The 18,534-nt window shown below is 42.8% G+C and overlaps 1 protein-coding gene across 1 annotated transcript in view; it reads right to left on the reverse strand.

The window, feature by feature from the left end:
• Nucleotides 1-18,534, reverse strand: part of rasgrp3 (RAS guanyl releasing protein 3 (calcium and DAG-regulated)) — a 60,816-nt gene that overhangs the window by 33,129 nt on the left and 9,153 nt on the right. Inside the window, exon 2 of the mRNA XM_030725262.1 lies at nt 3,457-3,535. Within this exon, the coding sequence (XP_030581122.1) occupies nt 3,457-3,526 (70 nt within the window). The 5' untranslated portion in view covers nt 3,527-3,535. The remainder of the gene's footprint in view (nt 1-3,456; nt 3,536-18,534) is intronic.

The following is an 18,534-nucleotide window of genomic DNA, read 5'->3' on the forward strand; positions in this document are numbered from 1 at the left end:
CAGGCACCAACCACCTTGCAGTCACAGCTCTGAGCAGCAGCCTCAACAATGGAGGTGCGGAACATTGTCCATTCGGACTCAATGTCCTCAGCCTCCCTCAGAATGCTGTCAAAGTTCTGCCGGAGGTGGGAGTTGAAGATCTCCCGGACTGGGGCTTCTGCCAGGCGTTCCCAGCACACCCTCACAATACGTTTATGTGCGCCAGGTCTGTCCAGCATCTTCCCCCGCCACCTGATTCAACTCACCACCAGGTGGTGATCAGTTGACAGCTCAGCTCCTCTCTTCACCCGAGTGTCCAGAACATACAGCTGTAGATCTAATGATACGATTACAAAATCGAAAACAACATTCGGGTTCTAATCGGGCAGGCCGTTCCTCCCAATCACACCTCTGTAGGTCTCACTGTCATTGCCCACATGAGCGTTGAAGTCTCCCAGCAAGACTATGGAGTCCCCAGATGGAGCACTCTCCAACACCCCGCCCAACCACTCCAAAAAGGGTGGGTACTCTGAACTGTAATTCGACGCATAAGTGCAAACAACAGTCAGGACCCATTGCCAGCCCTGAAGGCGCAGGAAAACTACCCTCTCATCCACCAGTGAAAACTCCGATGTGCAGGCACCAAGCCGGGGGGATACAAGAATACCCACCTCAGCTCGCCGCCTCTCACCGAGGGCAACTCCAGACTGGGACAGAGTCCAGCCCCTCTCCAGGAGACTGGTTCCAGAGCCCAGGCCATGTGTTGAGGTGAGCCCAGCTATATCTAGCTGGTATCTCTCAACCTCACGCACTAGCTCAGGGTCCTTCCCCACCAGAGAGGTGACATTCCATGTCCCATTAGCCAGTCTTGATAGTCGGGGATCGGTCCGCCAGGGCCTCTGCCCTTGGCCACCGCCCGACACACACTGCACCTGACCCCTACGATGCCTCCTGCGGGTGGTGGGCCTACAGGAGGGCGGGCCCATTTAACCTCTTCAGGCTGCACCCGGCCTGGCACCATAGGCTAATGCCAGGCCACCAGACGCTCTCCCTCGAGCTCCCTCCCCAGGCCTGGCACCAGGGTGGGGCCCTGGTAACCCTATCCCGGGCAGGGTAAACTGTTCCCTTGTTGTTACAGACATAGGGGTCTTCTGAACCGCTCTTTGTCTGGACCCTCACCCAGGAGCAGTTTACCATGGGAGACCCTACCAGGGGGACAAGCCCCCAGGGCAACATAGCTCCTGGGATAACTGGGACACACAAACCCCTCCACCACGATAGGGTGGCGATTCAGATGTCTGCTAATAATACAGCTGAAACACTGTTTACATTGTTACTGTGTTTGGACGTGGATGCTAGACAAAATGTATGTTGAAATAAAACGTTCCTTTCTGTGGGGTGACTGATGAAGACCAGCCACGATGATGTGACCATGCCGCACATGGAATTCATTTTATGTGCATTAGTTGCTTAGTGGGCAGTTCCGAATTTTCCAAAATGTAGTAAGTGCTTTGGCGAGTTTAACGTGTGTGTAGATGTAGAGCAGGTGTACTTTAAAAGTATGCTGAATGGTGCGTAAATACAATAGTAAACTTTGTCATTTCAAGAGTTGTTTTTTGGGTCAGGCACACAATGGTAGGACATGCTGATAGAAACAAGGTATACTGTGTAGAAATGAGCACCCACACCAAAACAACCCAACCCTCATTCAGTTCAATGCTTTCTGAAATCTACAATCCCTGGACTTAGGATGTTGTCATAAAAATAACTTCTCCCCATGTGGTGACTGCTTCATCTGTTCCATACTTGCCACCAGGTGGCCTTGTATGATCTCAAATTGACATTATGCAATCCGAGGAATCTGTTCAGCGTTGTTCATATAACAGCAATTTGAATTTTCATCTTAAAGGTAGCTTCCAGTCATGAGAAAATAAATTTTACATTTTTGTATAATTTATGGTGGCCCAATTCAGGTCAACACATGAGCCAGCTGATCATTTATGCTTACGCTGATGTATTTATGCTTCTGCCCAGTAACTATCATTCCAGTATTAACAGCATCAACTGACTGTCATGGCTTGTGTGTGGCAGGCAGGATTGGACCCCAGGATGCAGACTCACAAAAAATAGAACTTAAAGGTGGATTTATTAAGAAAACAGAAGAAACCAAAACTCAGCTAGACTGGAGCTGGACCGGTGCCAGAACTAAATACAAAACTACGGGGAAGGGACAGACGGACGCGCACGGACGCGCGCACGGACGCGCACACACACACACACACACACACACACACACACACACACACACACACACACACACACACACACACACACACACACACACACACACACACACACACACACAAACACACAGAGCGAGGGAACACTAAAGACAACGCGACAAAGAACAGATGAAACCTGGGGGCTTAAATATACAATAGGTAATCAGGGCAAGAGGAAACAGCAGGGCACAGCAGGTGAAGCAAATGAAACTAATAACAGAGGAAGCAAAACTAAACACAAAGCACAGGGAACACAAGACTGTCAAAATAAAATAGGAAGTGACTAACCAAGGTACACGCAGACTAGACACGGGGGACTGGCACACAGACACGGGACAGAGATGCAGACTAGTCACAACACTAGGCATAAAACTCAATATGAAAACACAGGAGGTCAGGGTTAAGACAAAATGACAAACCAGACACAAGACCATAGATGCAGGGGCGACAGGGACAAAGGGAACAAGAGCATCAAAACAAACTGGGAAATAACAAAACTCAGGGAAAATAAAACTAAACACAAAATGCTGGGCAGATGGCCCAGGATGACATTGACAACCATAGACAGGACAGGTAGGATGCTAGTGCAGTTTATAAAGCAAACTGAAGGACCAGATGCATCTCTCAGGCCCTGTCTGGATTTTTTCTTATTTCTTAAGGATGTGACTTTCAGCTACTGTTCATTACATCAAATGCGTTGATCTGACACAACTCCAAAGGGGATTTACATCTATGACTAGCACTGAACCAACAGTTTTTTGTCTGCTAGACCAATGTGTCAACCACTACACTCTGGAGCCACTAGTAACCAAGTGCTTAAACTGATACAATTTTACTGTAAGTTATGTGTAAATACAGCATTGGTTCAAGAGCCTGTTTTATATAATCCATAGGTTAGTGTTGAGTGGATTAACAAACAAAAAGACATTCCTCTTAAAAGGGTCAGGTACAACAACTGGATTGAAGAAGTTTTTCACTCATTCACTCATTGTTACAACAAAGAAAGAATTGTTCAAACACATGTTTTGTGCTAAGTTTATAAAGAAATCAGGGGTGGCTCAAGGCTTTTGCACAATAATGTAAATTCAGGGGCTGCCATTAGTTTGTATGAATTATTTTTGACAAATTACCACAAGCTAATTGCAATGCAGTGAATATGGGACCTCTGGGGTCCCTGGTGGTCTGTGTCACTCACCAAATGCATTAATGCATTCTTTTAAAAGAGCATCAAGAGACGCTGCCTTCCCCAGTGTGGATGATCCCATGATGCCAAGCTGGAGGGAGGACAGAGAGTACGTCATTAGAGTGAGAGCACAGGACAGTAAAGAGTACACCATTAACAGAGAAATGAAGAGGAAACAGCAGTTTCAGATCAACAGAGGAAAAATTTCCCTGTGTGTTATCTGTTATTTACTGCATAGCTCATACTGTAGCAACTCTTATGTCAATCAGTGCACGCAGACCAATGTTAATCTGTATAAGGCAAAGGGAGTCTTTAACCGCATTTTGCATGCACAGTACGATACAGTAAGAGAGCATTCATTTTTTTCCATGTAACAGGAACTGTGAGCTTTACTGATGCTCATACTGCCACACACCTTATCTCATCACAGTCCATTATGTCAGGTCTAGTGTAGTTGTATGGGTGTTTTTAGTTTTTTTTTTAGTAACACTCTTTTCCTTTGGGAACTGAGGAAACCAACTTGAAAGCCAAATCATTTTACCATTCATGCTTGATATAGTCAAGTCAAGTCAAGTCAAGTTTATTTATAAAGCACATTTAAAACAACGACGTTGACCAAAGTGCTGTACAAGATCTGTAACCCCAAGGACTATACTAAATAAAAATAAAAATATATAAATAAATAAATAAAATAATAAAATAAAAATAAATAAATAAAAACATTAAGAACAATAAATAACATAAGAAAATTAAAAATTAAAACGTTTAAAACAAGTACCATAAAAATACCATAAAACAATCATCTAAAAGGAGGTAGCACTGCAGCCAAATGCCAAAGAAAAGAAATGTGTTTTTAATAGAGATTTAAATGTGTGTATCGTCTGAGCTGATATGGAGAGGTAGATCGTTCCATAGCTTTGGTGCTGCTGCTGCAAAAGCTCGATCACCTCTCTGTTTTAGTCTAGTTTTAGGCCTCTGTAAGAGCAGCTGGTTCGATGACCTCAGAGCTCTTACAGGGGTGTGACAGTGAAGCAGCTCAGACAGATACAAAGGTGCCAGTCCGTTTAAGGCTTTAAAAGTAAGCAATAAAATCTTAAAATCGATTCTAAAACGGACAGGGAGCCAGTGAAGGGATGACAGGACTGGGGTAATGTGTTCATGCTTTTTTAAACCGGTTAAAAGACGAGCTGCCGCATTCTGGACTACCTGCAGGCGGCGCACAGATGATTGATCTATGCCAAAGTACAGAGAATTACAGTAGTCCAGGCGGGAAGTAATAAAAGCATGAATAACTTTTTCCAGGTCCTGCTGTGGGAGATAAGGTTTTACCTTGGCAATGACTCTGAGTTGGTAAAAACTGATTTTGGTAACAGCACTTACTTGCTTCTCCATTTTAAAACTACTATCTAAAATGACACCCAGATTTTTCACAGCATCACGACAGTGAGGAGCCAAATGACTCGGAGTGCCAGAGGAGTAGCTTGAGGGGTCAAATTTACCAAAGCATATGACCTCGGTTTTGCTTTCATTAAGTTTTAGGAAATTGTTTCTCATCCAGGACTTGATGTCACTTAGACAGTTCAGCAGGGGTTCCCATGGATCTCTGCTGTTCAGTTTGATGGGCATATACACCTGGATGTCGTCAGCAAAACAGTGGAAACAAATATTATGTTTCCTAAAAATCGACCCTAGAGGCAACATATACAATGAGAAAAGAATTGGGCCCAGAATGGACCCCTGAGGCACTCCACAAGAAAGCTTTGCTGTGGTAGAAAAACAGTTTCCTAGATGGACAGAGAAACTTCTATCAGTAAGATATGATCTGAACCAAGTCAGAACCGTGCCTTTAATGCCAATTTCATGTTCTAGGCGGGATAGAAGGATCTCGTGGTCCACAGTGTCAAAGGCAGCTGACAGGTCTAGAAGTACTAAAACTGCAGGACTACCAGAGTCCACAGTTAAAAGCAGATCGTTAAAAACTCTTAAAAGAGCCGTCTCTGTGCTGTGACGCATTCTAAAACCTGACTGAAACTTTTCCCACATTCCATGTTCACTTAAAAATGCTTGAAGTTGCTTAAAAACAACTTTTTCAAGAACCTTGGATAAAAATGGTAATTTAGAAATTGGTCTGTAATTTGAAAGAACATCAGGGTCAAGGTTCTTCTTCTTGATTAGAGGCTGTACAACTGCATGTTTAAAGGCAGCTGGAACACAACCAGATGCAAGCGCACTGTTAATCAGAGCGAGGATAGTTGGTCCCACTGAATCAAAAGCCTCTTTAAAAAGGCGAGACGGAACACAGTCTGTGGAAGAGTTTACAGGTCTCATATTTTGAATCACCTCCTTTAGTGTGGAGAGTGTGACAGGCTCAAACTGCTCAAAGACAGCTCTGCTGGGAGGAGGTGCAGATGAGCCTGTTTCAGCTTGAGGTGATGAAGGCCTGAGGGCAGAAATTTTTTCCACAAAAAATTTCTTAAAGTTTTCGCACAGTGCAGGACAGACCTTCGCTTGGTTCACATTACAGCGAGGATCAGCGAGTGAATTAAAAACACTAAAAAGAAAATGAGGCCTGTGACTGTTACTTGAAACAATGTTAGAGAAATAAGCAGACTTTGCATATTTTACTGCTTTCTGGTATTTCAATAAACAGTTACGCAGGATCTCTAAGGAGACATGGAGCTTATCCTTTTTCCACCTTCTCTCAGCGCGTCTGCACTCACGTCTGAGAGCGCGGGTTGTCTCATCCAGCCACGGCTGGGAGGAAGGTTTGGTGCGTTTGGTTGTAAAAGGGGCAATACAGTCCAGTACAGCAGTGCAAGCAGATATAAAAGAGTTAGTGAAGTCCTCGGTATTCAGGCTCAAGCAAAAATCCAAATTGCTTAAGTCAGAGTTTTTAAAAGCAGCTGCAAAATCAGCAGCGCATGAAGAGTTAACCAAGCGCACACGACGTGTAGAGGATACTCTATTTATCCCAGAGCTGGGGAGCGCTGCTGTAAATAAAACAGGAAAATGGTCCGATATACCACAGTCACGTATCCCTGTGATGCAGACTCTAAGTCCATAGGACAACACCAGATCCAGTGTGTGACCTTTTTCATGAGTGGGACCACACACGAGTTGTGTTAAGTTAAAAGAGTCAATAAGCGAGGCAAATTCTTTAACCAGTGGACCACTCTCACAACACACATGAATATTAAAGTCACCAACAATTAAAATACGGTCATATTTTAGTATGAGACCCGTCAGCAAGTCAGCAAAGTCACCGATGAAGTCCTTCGTGCACTTCGGTGGTCGGTAAATCACCGCGCAGAGCACCGAGGGGGAAGAGTTTATCTCCAACAGCTGCAGTTCAAAGCTGGCGTACAGGTCTGCCGAGACCTGACGACAGCGAAAACTGCATTTAAATATTGAAGCAAGTCCTCCACCTTTTCCAGAGATCCGCGGGGAGCTGAAGAAAGAACAGCCGGGAGGTAAAAGTTCGGAAAAAGGTGCAGACTCACCAGCATGAAGCCACGTCTCAGTCACAAACATAAAATCCAACTGCTGTGCGATGAAAAAGTCATTGAGAAGGAAAGTTGTGTTGGCTAACGATCTAGCATTTAGTAGGGCCATTCGGATGTCCAGATCCTTGTTAGCTGAGGCCGGGGCCCGCTTCAACAGGCGAAGGTTAGCATGGTTTACGCCGCCTCCACGATCCCGCATCCTGCGCCAGGACGAGGGACGCCGAGTCTCCAGGATGACAGGTGGGACAATCGGCCTGATCCAGCGACGCCCGAAATCCACAGGCAGCCCAACAGCCTTGAGGCGGCAAAGACCACCATCCAGGGGGTAATGAACAGACAAACCTAGGAGTCTCAGGTAAGTTTTGACCCGCACCGCGATACCTCCCCGCTTTCCGCGTCTCCTCTGGCGTTTGTTGGGGACCGGAGCACTGGGCAGCCGGCGCAAATTCTCAGGTACATCCGATAGGTGTGGAGGAAAAATCGTTGAGTTTTTCTTTACAGTATATGCTGGTACCAAAACAAACTGGAGGTTTAGAAGTGTCTGCCGATCGTAGGTGATCAAAGCGGAGACATCTGGGCAGATGACTACCAGGAACAGAGCGACAGCAAACAATACACAGAACAGCTGACGGATATAAGATTTCAGGGCCTTTGATCGTAGTGCCCCAGATGTTTTCACTGGGTTACAGCTATCAACTGCAGGCAGGCCAGTTTAGCAAAACACCAAAGTTGGAGTAGGTGCAGATTGGGGTTTGGCATTGTCTTACTGATGAAATAAGCAAGGACTGCTGTGATTGCAAAAATATTGCAGTGTTCTGAACAGAGCTGGGGTTCATTTTTGTTTTATGGTACTGCGATTGTGTCCATTAGCATAGGAGAGCCTACAAAGAAGGGCTTCAGCCTACACAAACATGCTCCTTCTCCTCATCCAGCAGTATGTAAAAAGTGCAAAAAAACACCAACAATCCAAAAATATAGCAGGAGAAGATCAGACAGTGGCTGCTGTGAATCCTGTTCATTGTTTTAAAACTCACTTCACTTCAGCTCTTTGTATGTTCTAACTCTCTACTTGAGTACTCAAAGCACTTTATTACCGTGTATTATACAAAGTATGATTACTTGCCAAATTGGTTGTACCACATACTTTGGACACTGCCTGCATCTAACAGCAGATGCTCTATCTAGGTAGATTTTTAGCTCTGTATGGGTTCCATCAACTTGAATTCCCACATTTATAGATTTTTGGTTGTGGTTGTGGTGAGGAGAGTGAGAAGGCAAAGTTGGCACTTTTCTGGTTGATCGACATTCTTACTCTCACCTACAACCATGGGGAGTGGTGGCCTAGGGGAGAAGAAGAGGGTTCATCACTGAGAGGACCCTGGTTCAAATCCTCAGGCTGGCATCACTGTGGGTCGCTGAGCAAGCCCACCCCCCCAGGTTGCTCCCCGGGTGCCCCTTGGCTGCCCCCTGCTCCATGCTGTGCTGTGTGTACTACATACTCCATGTGTGTGATGGGTTAAATGCAGAGAATGAATCTCACTGCATGTATATGTATGTGACAAATAAAAACCATGAACTCTGTGTAGTGACCAAAGCAAGCAATAGGTAATGAGCTTTTTTTGAAGGTGTCTGAGTCAGTTGACATGGTCTGGACATCTGAGGATGCCTGCTGGACAAACTCCAAACAACTTCTAGGTGAGTTATTTTGAGCATGTCAGTGGTTGAAGTCGACCCGAGGGCTGGCCCAGTATATGTCATGAGCTCTCTTAAAGGATTCTTAGAAGGTTTGTGAAAATGCCCCCTGGCTCTTTAGCTGCTAAATGCTCCAGTGTGTTTGTGTTTGTCTAGTGTTTGGCGCTGGACAAGAAGTGTGCAGTATGAGTTTTCCCATTTAGAATGTAACCTGCTGCAGGCATGATTGAGAATGACACAAACCAATGCATTTACAGGCCGCCAAGTGAAAGAAATGAGTTGGAAGAGGCAACAGAGATTAACAAAACTGAGGAAAGTCCAGAGCTTGAAGATAATTCTTGGAGGGTGTAACAGACTATTACCAGCGCAGCTTTATACACATGCAGCATGTGTCACCAAGAGCAACACGAGCCTCATACACACATCAGGGTACATAGATTTGAAATGATTGTTTTCATTGTTAATGCTGGACTACACAATAAAAGAGAAAAGTGCAGTATGATGGTGACTGTCCACCTATTTAACTGTCTAAAGTAAGTTGTCATAGGTGGTAACCCTAGCCCCAACTCTACCCTAACCCTAATAAAAAAAAAAAGTAGACAATCAAAAGGGGTGGCACCTGGGATCAAGGTTATGGTTTGATAATGATTTAGACCCCAGAGGATTACCTGTTTAGGAGTTATATAAAAATGCTGTTAATACAATACTTTAGTTAAACCCCTGAAAAACCGACAGTCTGCACTTCTTGACTGTCAATCATATCTTGATTATTTAATTTAATATCCACTTTGGAGGTATTCAGTGGCAAAAATTATGTAATTGCACAAATACTTATGGAACTAACTTCGGGTCTTCTGTTTAACAAGGTGAAAGGTATTCACAAGAGTAAAATAGTTCAAATCTGGAGCTTCCCTTCTGATTATGAAAATTAATGTATTATGGTAGTTTACAGTACCTTTGACTTTACAGCTATAAATCACAGCATTATTATTCTCCTTTGTTTTTGGGAATGCTGGTACTAAAATCACCAATGAGTCACCTGCAGTCATCTGCGCACACTCACACAGACAAACACAAACACACTGAATGCTGATGGTGACGCAAGCCTCTGTATAAATTAGATGTTGGCAGGGGACGTCTTTTTTTTGTTCCACCAAGGAGATGACAGACAGTTACATGCTTAGCCATTAACAAAGTCAAAACCACTAGAGGCCCCAGCTCCCATGATGCACTGCTAATCCTTATTCAGCTGGCTGAATGACGTAGTTGGCTGCTTGTGATACTGATTTTCCAAGTAGCCCAGCATCTCAACAAATCAAAGTGTGCTTTATTCATCAAATGTCAGAGCTTTAGTCTTGTTGTGGAAAACTGAGCTCTGGCAAAGAGACTTCTGTAAAGGTGCCATATCAGGCTTTTGTTTCTACAATTTCTTTGTGAACAGGAAAATTCATGTCCATGAGCATGAACAATTAAATACACAGCTTTTATTTAGCCTTCTGTGACTATTTCATGTTTTGGTTTGAAATCTGGCTGTCCTCAGCAAGGATATAAAATAAAGATGTAGCCACACCAACATCTCAGCCCTGTTTTTAAAGCCTTGAGTTATTGCTATCTTAGCTTTTTGAAATCGTACGTGACAAGCGTGGGGTGGATCTGAGCGTGAAACCATGGAACACAGAGCAGCCACTCATCACTCCCACTCTGTAACTTTACAGATCTGTCACTGCATGGCTGAGCTGCTAGGTGCTTGTTTTTTTTTAAACCTGTGGCAATGAAACTGAAAACATCTGAATTTGAAGATTAAAAGTTGTAGCCCAGTATCTCACAGGCCAAAAGAAACTGTCAGTGATAAAACCTCTGTGCTTAAAATCTTTTCTACAAAGCAGTTAACATGGCATACACTTGCTTTAACTATTTAGCTAACCAAGAAATGGTTGAAATTAAATTATTATTTATAAATTAATTTTGCATGTTTTAACCCATGTTTCCAAATCTTCAAACTTTCTCATGATTTCTGGGTACATATGGCAGGTCTTCCATGCTATGTCACACTTTTAGACCCCACTGTATATGCAGTAAAGCAGTACATGCAAAGATGTACAAATGTACTCATGTTTTCAGTGAATGGTCTGTGAATGGTTCTGGATCATCCCTGCCAGATTATTCAAATACAGTATAATGTGTACTGGTCTGCCCGAGTAGGCTGGATAATATGGACGCTATATTATTCATCTTTCCTGGCTTTTCTGGTGCTTGCACAGCATTTGTCTGTTTGCTGACACAGCTTTGGTGAATCTCCTGGTTACATCCATATAAATCCCTGTTTAGCCAGGTGACATAAATAGATTTGTTTCTCTGTTTAATATTTTTATTAGGAAGAAATTGATGACATAAAAATACAGTGTGCAAGACACATATCTGCACATGCTTCATCAGGAGCACACACACACACACAAACCCACAGTAATAAAAAAAAACCCTAAACAAAACATGTATGCAAAAGATAATATGAAATGCAAAACAAGCTCAACTACTGAACAATAATAAAACAAAACTCAGAGAAGATTTGTTTCTAAAGGAACCATGAAGGTCAGAGTTGCTCGTTTGTGGCAAGTCACAGTGTTTCTAATGTAGCGCAACTTCTGATGAGCCCCAGCAATTAGAGAGTTCATGTACCTCAAAATAAAGCATATTAGATGTTGTTTGATGTTGAAAGTGGAAGCAAATGCATTTTGGCCTTCTAGTTTAATAATATAATACTGAAATCTAGATGTACACGTTTTAGACATTAGAGGGCCAATCCATTAGGAACCCAATGTCTGTGTCCAATCTATGGTCAACATTATCAGTGCATTTGATTTGTGAATTGTTTGGTTTTCACAATCAAATTTGTCCTGAGTTGCCATTTTCCTGGTTAATGTTAACTAAAGTTAGTGTGCCCATTAAAATGAACAAAATTTCATCCATCCATCCATTCATCCATCCATCCATCCATCCATCCATCCATCCATTCATCCATCCATCCATTCATTCATTTTCTTCCACTTATCTACTTCACCATTGGAGGGAGTCTAGAGCCTATCCCAGCAGCCATAGGGTGAGAAGCAGGCTACACCCTGGACAGGTCGCCAGTCTGTCGCATAGCTAACACAAAGAGACAGACAACCATTCACACTTATGGGCAATCTAGAATCACCATTTAACCTAACCTACTAATTACATGTTGTTCAACTGTGGGAGGAAGCTGGAGAACCCAGAGAAAGCTCACACAAACAACATGTAAACACCTCTCAGAAAAGCCTCAGATGGCCAGTAAATTCAAACAGGGGACCTTCTTGCTGTGAGGCAACAGTGAAAACCACCGTGTTGCCCCACGATGATTATAGTTGCTCTCTAAGCCACTGAGTTCTTACAGCTTTTTTGGGCAGAGTCTCAATAGTTTCTCTGTTCTGTCTTTGTACTTCCCTCCTCTTTGTGTTTTCAGTATTGAATCTCCGCATTAACTTAGAACAGTTTGGAGGAGGAATTGGTGCCCCAAATGGTGGAGGTATCTTTGGGTCTTGTACATGACAGGGGAAGAGTAGTGTGGATGACTGACAGATTGGTATGCAGTGCCAGTCACTGTGAACAGGTCTATGTAGAATCTATGTTCCTATACTCACCCAGGACCATGAACTGTGGGTAGTAACAAAAAGAATAAAAGAGCAGATACAAATGGTGGAACTGGGCTTCCTCCAAGGGATGTCTGGGCTGGGCTCAGAGTGGAGCCCTGCTCTGCCACAAAAAGTGCCAGTTGTGGTTCATAAGGTTTTGAGGCAGATTATGTCTTTAGCTGATTTGGGAATGCCATGGTACTCAGCCGGAAGAGCTGTAGACAGCGGCAAGAGGGTGGCAGTGGCAAGAGGGAGCTATTCAAGAGACATAAAAGTCTCCTTCTGATTGGACATGTCACAAATAGCTCTCCTAAGAGGTTTGCTGAACCATGCGAACCCTATGAAGTCTAAGTAATGATCCCAACCCTGGCCCCAAACCTAACCCTGTTTTGGAGACATACCAAAGTACTTTTGGGGGGAAAATATGTAAACAGACTGTGATGTGTGTCAATTAGAATTATTGCTTTCTCTGTTCACTAATTGTCAAGACTTGGAAGAAAAATTATTAAAAAGGAAATAAAAATGTCATATTCTGATAGCACAGGGTAAAAATTAGGCTAAGGGTCATCAATTATGACTTAGACCTTAGTAGGTTAAGTGGCTTAATGAAGGAGCATTTGCTTTACTCTTATCTCTACAGCAGACCCAGTGCTTCTCATCTTGGATGAAAAATTTCATGTGGCACAATTACAAAGTCCATGCAAAGAGTAGAAGTGAATCTGAACATGTTAAAAATGTTTCAACATAAAGGAAAAATTCACTTTACATCAGCCTTATTAAAAATGCTCTCAGGAGAAGAGTGGCTGTCAGCAAACATTCTTAAAAAACAGAACCAGGGAGAAAAGGCTGAAGTATGCTAAATTACACAAGAAATGGCTTGAAAATCAATGTTAGCAGGTTTTATGGTCAATTCAGTTTTATTTATATAGCGCCAAATCACAACAAACAATTGCCTCAAGGTGCATTATATTGCATGGTAAAGACCCTACAATGATTACAGAGAAAACCCAAAAGTCAAAGTGACCCCCTATGAGCAGCACTTGGTGACAGTGAGAAGGAAAAACTCCCTTTTAACAGGAAGGAACCTCCAGCAGAACCAGGCTCAGGGAGGGGCAGTCATCTGCTGGGGGGGGGCTGAGGGGAGAGAGCCAGGACAAAAGACATGCTGTGGAAGAGAGACAGAGGTTAATAATAACTAATGATTAAATGCAGAGTGGGGTATAAACAGAGTGAAAAGAGGTGAATGAAAAGAAACACTCAGCAGCTTAGGCCTATAGCAGAATAACTAAGGGAAGGTCCAGGTCACCTCATCCAGCCCTAACTATAAACTCTACAAAAGGGGAAAGTTTTAAGCCTAATCTTAAAAATAGAGAGGGTGTCTGTCTCCTGAATCCAAGCTGGGAGCTGGTTCCACAGAAGAGGGGCCTGAAAGCTGAAGGCTCTGCCTCCCATTCTACTCTTAAGTATCCTAGGAACCACAAGTAAGCCAGCAGTCTGAGAGAGAAGTGCTCTGTTGGGGTGATATGGTACTATGAGGTCTTTTGGACTACAGTATGTCCATTAAAGTGACATGTTGAAATTTTATACAGCAGCAGTTAGTTTTGCTTCTTTGTCTTTTCCTACTGAAGAGATTAAATGTGACGGTCTTCCGGAAATTCCGGTGGTGTTGGTATCCATGTGCAGCACAGAATGTGTTTGTAGGGAGTTTTCTTTAAGAATAATTTCAGTCTAGACCTGCAGATACTTCACCCTGCTCGAGGTCCCCAAGGCAGGTCTAACACAGACGTTCAGCCTTCAACATTCACACTTCAGGCTAATTTGGTGTCCAAACCATGCATGTCTTTGGAGCGTGGGAGGAAACCAGAGCCCCAAGAGGGAAACTCATGCAAACTCAGTCAGCAGACAATATTTCATAACTTCATAACAACAACAGCTGTTATTGCCTGTCTTTATCACACATTGGAATAAACATGCTACCCTTTTAATCATACAGCTCACTTTTTTAGCATTGGGAGGGGACACTGTTGGTCTTGACTTAATTTCAACTGTGCTCAGTGTTGGAAGTGACTCAGTGATTTAGGGTCAAAGGGTTCAATAAATGCATAAAAATGGTACATCTCTGCAATGCAGGCAGTGGGTCTTAATGCTTCCTGCTGCTGCTGACAGTGTAACTCACAAACAGATCATTCTGAATCTTTCAGCATGTCTTTGTGGACATCATGCTGCATGTGCCAAACATTAATGACTTATGCATCAGTTGCTCTTGTGTTTTTCTTGCTCCTGTTTTCACAGCTCGGCTGCACATGTTTCAGTCAGTGGTACCCTTTAGCATGACATGTGCTTTTTCTGCATCCACAGTGGGTTACTGTGCCTCTGCCTTTGGCTTGTGGCTGCATCATTGTGTGCTCATGCATAGTCCAGGGACATGCACTGTTCAGAGGTGTATTCTCACAGACACTAAAATGAAAGATATAGTGTACCTCTGCATACACAGACAGTGCAGCACCGTTGAAAGCCCTGGATTACAGCACCGTGAAAGCCGAAATCATACGGAGTACAGCCAGAGCTGCTCTATAGAACATTTAATTGTCATTTTGTTCATTCCTCTCATGAGCGTTTAAGTCTTGTTCCGCTGCCACCACATTTATAGCAGAAAAGTACAAAATCTGTCAGATCTTACCGTCAAAGAGCCATGTATGAGCAACCATCCAGGTTAAAGATCAGTTCCTTTCACTGAGATAACTAACTGCAGCTCAGTGCTGCAGACTGCTACTGGCTGAGACTCCCATGCTGGAGCTGTATACTACACTATCACCACCTCCTCCTCCTCTTTTTAGTAAATACAGCAGCCTGGAGGAGTGGCGGACTGCCATGTGACCTTACACACACACACACACACACACACACACACACACACACACACACACACACACACACACACACACACACACACACACACACACACACACACACACAGAGCGAGAGAAAGAGAGTCACATCAGAATCTTCCAGTGATTGCACCGGTCCTAGTGTTAACATGACTACCTGCTTAAACTTGTACACTTTAGGAGGAATAACCAGAAAGCAGCAACAACATCATACATTTGCTCCTAAATACCATGAATTCATGCAATGTAAGTTTGACTTACATGTCTCTATGTTTGACAAGAAAACTTGTCTATCAAGTTATTTCATACATTCAAATAGCACAGCACATTTTTAGTTACACCTTCAACTCCAAACCACTCTTTTACCGTCTCCTCTCATACAAGATGCATTTTAGTTTTCATTTGCTGTCATACAAACCATGCCACTGCCCATTTGAGCTGATAAAAAATAAAAAAGCTACTTTGTAGCTTAAAATGATTTTTGCCACTTGTGAACGCTGAGTTGATAACCAGTGAGACCCTGGATAACCCCCTGACTCCTTTCATGTTTTATTCAGTTAATTTGAAACTAAGGACTGAGTCAGAAAAAGTGTTTACTGTGGTCAAAGAACAAGAGAGCTAACAGGCTGTTTCTGATCTATGCAACCACATTTCTCCCATACAGCAATTTTCTAGCTTCTATAGCGCTTTTATACTTTGAGCACTCAAAGCTCTTTACACAACATGCCTCATTCACCCATTCACACACATTCATACTCTGACGGTTGCATCGGAGAGCAACTCAGGGTTCAGTATCTTGCCCAAGGATACTTTGGAATGATTAAATTTAGACTGGAGCAGCCAGGGATCAGACCACCAATCTTCTGATTAGTAAGTGACCTGCTCTTCCTCCTGAGCTACAGGCACCCCGTAATGGGATGCAGAGCCTTCAGCCTTCAGGCCCCTCTTCCATGAAACCAGCTCCCAGTTTGGATTTGCAAGACACCTTCTCTACTTTTCAGATTAGGCTTAAAACTTTCCTTTCTGTTAAAGCTAAGCTGCTGGTGGTGGCATTTCTTCTTCAATTATCTCTTTTCATTCTCTGTGTGTTTATACCCCACTCTGTATTTAATCATTCGTTATTTCTGGCTGTCTTCCACAGTGTCCTGTCTCTCTCCTCTCTCTCCTCACCACCCAACCAGTCAATCTCAGCAGATGACCCCCCCTCCCAGAGCCTGGTTCTGCTGGAGGTTTCTTCCTGTTAAAAGGGAGATTTTCCTTCCCACTGGCACCAAGTTCTAGGTCATAGGGGGTCGTGTGATTGTTGGGGTTTCTATCTAATATGGTAGAGTTTACCATACAATATAAAGCGCCTTGAGGTGACTGTTTGTTGTGAATTGGTGCTATATAAATAAAACTGAATTGAATAGAAGTGTGCAGTGCTGTGAAAAATTATTCGTCCACTTCCTGATTTCCTAGAGGTTTTTTTTGCATATTTCTCACATTTGTATGTCTCAAATCATCAAACAAATTTTAATATTAGACAAAGATTACCCAAATAATTTCAAAATGCATTTTTTAAATGATGATTGTAAAAGATATCCCAAACTACCTGGCACTATGTGAGAAAGTAATTGCCCTTTAAACTTAATAACTAGTTGTGCCACCCGAAGAACTTTAATCAGGTGTTTGTGATAACTGGCAGTGAGTCTTTCACATCACTGTGATGGATTTTGGACCACGCTTCTTTGCAGAATGATTTTACTTGCTGGTGTGTTTTAGATCATTGTCCTGCTGCATGACCCGAATGCACTGAGCTTCGGGGCATGAACTGATCGTCTATTTGTGGAAGAGACCAGAATTCACGGTTCCATCAATTATAGCAAGTCGTCCAGTTTCTGAAGCAGCAAAGCAGCCTCAGACAGTGCCAGGAAGTTTGGGATAGCTTTATTCCCTTAATAAATTAAATCATCATTTAAAAAACAGACATGCTTGGGTTATTTTTGTCTAATATTAAAATTTGTTTGATAATCTGAAATATGGTCTCAATGTCATATTTCAGATTACACTCGTCAACAATGATTTTGCTACCTGGAGAAAAATACCTGATATAAGGCATTTCGGGTATGCTAAATCCAAATCTATGATCAGAATTTCTCTAGCACGTCAGGTTCTTGAGTTATGCACATGTCAATATTTAGCTAATGTATTGCTGTGCTGGTGCTTCTCACACAAATGTAGAGTGTGCTAAGATTTTCTAATTTTGAACTAGAACAGAATTTAGCAATAATTTGGGTGATTTGGGGTGCTGAATCCAAATGTGGTCATTGAAATTCAATCAATTAAAGTTTATCTGCCAATATTGGGAATCAACAATGCTAATGACTGCTTTGATCTGTTAGTAGATAGAAACAAAGTTTTAGTGCTACATCATGTGATGGAATAGTGTTTCTGGGGCAGTCCAAAGTGATGCCAAACTTAAAGCTGGATCTTTGAGGGACCCCAAGTCCATGAGCTTATTAGAGACAAAGACTTTCCCTCTAAGCTCAGACCCTTGAACTAAGAGCATGGGAATCATTTGTTCAGGTGGGGCAGAATTTCTTGAGCAACCACAAATCCACAAACTATGAAGATCTAGTTGATGAGATGCTCGTATCTTTCAAACATGGGTTGCAGAATGTTACCTAAGATTCACTTCCTTCACTCTCATCTTGACTTCTTTCCGCCCAGTTTGGGTGATGTGAGCGATGAGCATGGAGAAAGGTTCCATCAAGATATCTCTGAGGTGGAGATCAGGTGCCAGGGGCACTATAACACAATCATGATGGCGACTACTGCTGGTTTCTACAGCATGAAACTTCCATGAAGCACAAGAGCAAGTGTTTGTCACACTTTTGAACTGTCATGGAAGTGCTTGTATGAATGGGTGTGAATGGGGTAAATGTAAACAGGTTGTGTAAGTGCTTTGAGTGCTCAGATAGAGTAGAAAAGCACTATATAAGAACTAGTCCATTTACTAACTGTGGACAGTATTAGCTTGAGATTCCTCATATGATTGATTTTGGTATCTGGGTCTATTTTAAAGTTTCTTTTGCCTTTTTTGATAGTTTTCCAGTGGAGATAGACAGGAAAGCGGGGAGGAGAAATGGAGGAGACACGGGGCATATGGCAACAGGCCAGGACTCGAACCTGCGCCCGCCACACAGCCAAGTAGCATACATGGTCACCTGTTCACACCCTGAGCTATCCTGGCACCCCGTGAATAAAATCAATGACGTTGAGTTTGGCGATTGGCATTTATTGGCATAGTTAGAGAAATTAGAGAAATTCTGTTTGCATATTTGGAATCACCATACTCAAATTAGTAAAAATCAG

The sequence above is a fragment of the Archocentrus centrarchus genome, unplaced genomic scaffold (genome assembly GCF_007364275.1).
Source record: "Archocentrus centrarchus isolate MPI-CPG fArcCen1 unplaced genomic scaffold, fArcCen1 scaffold_50_ctg1, whole genome shotgun sequence".
Lineage (NCBI taxonomy): Eukaryota > Metazoa > Chordata > Actinopteri > Cichliformes > Cichlidae > Archocentrus > Archocentrus centrarchus.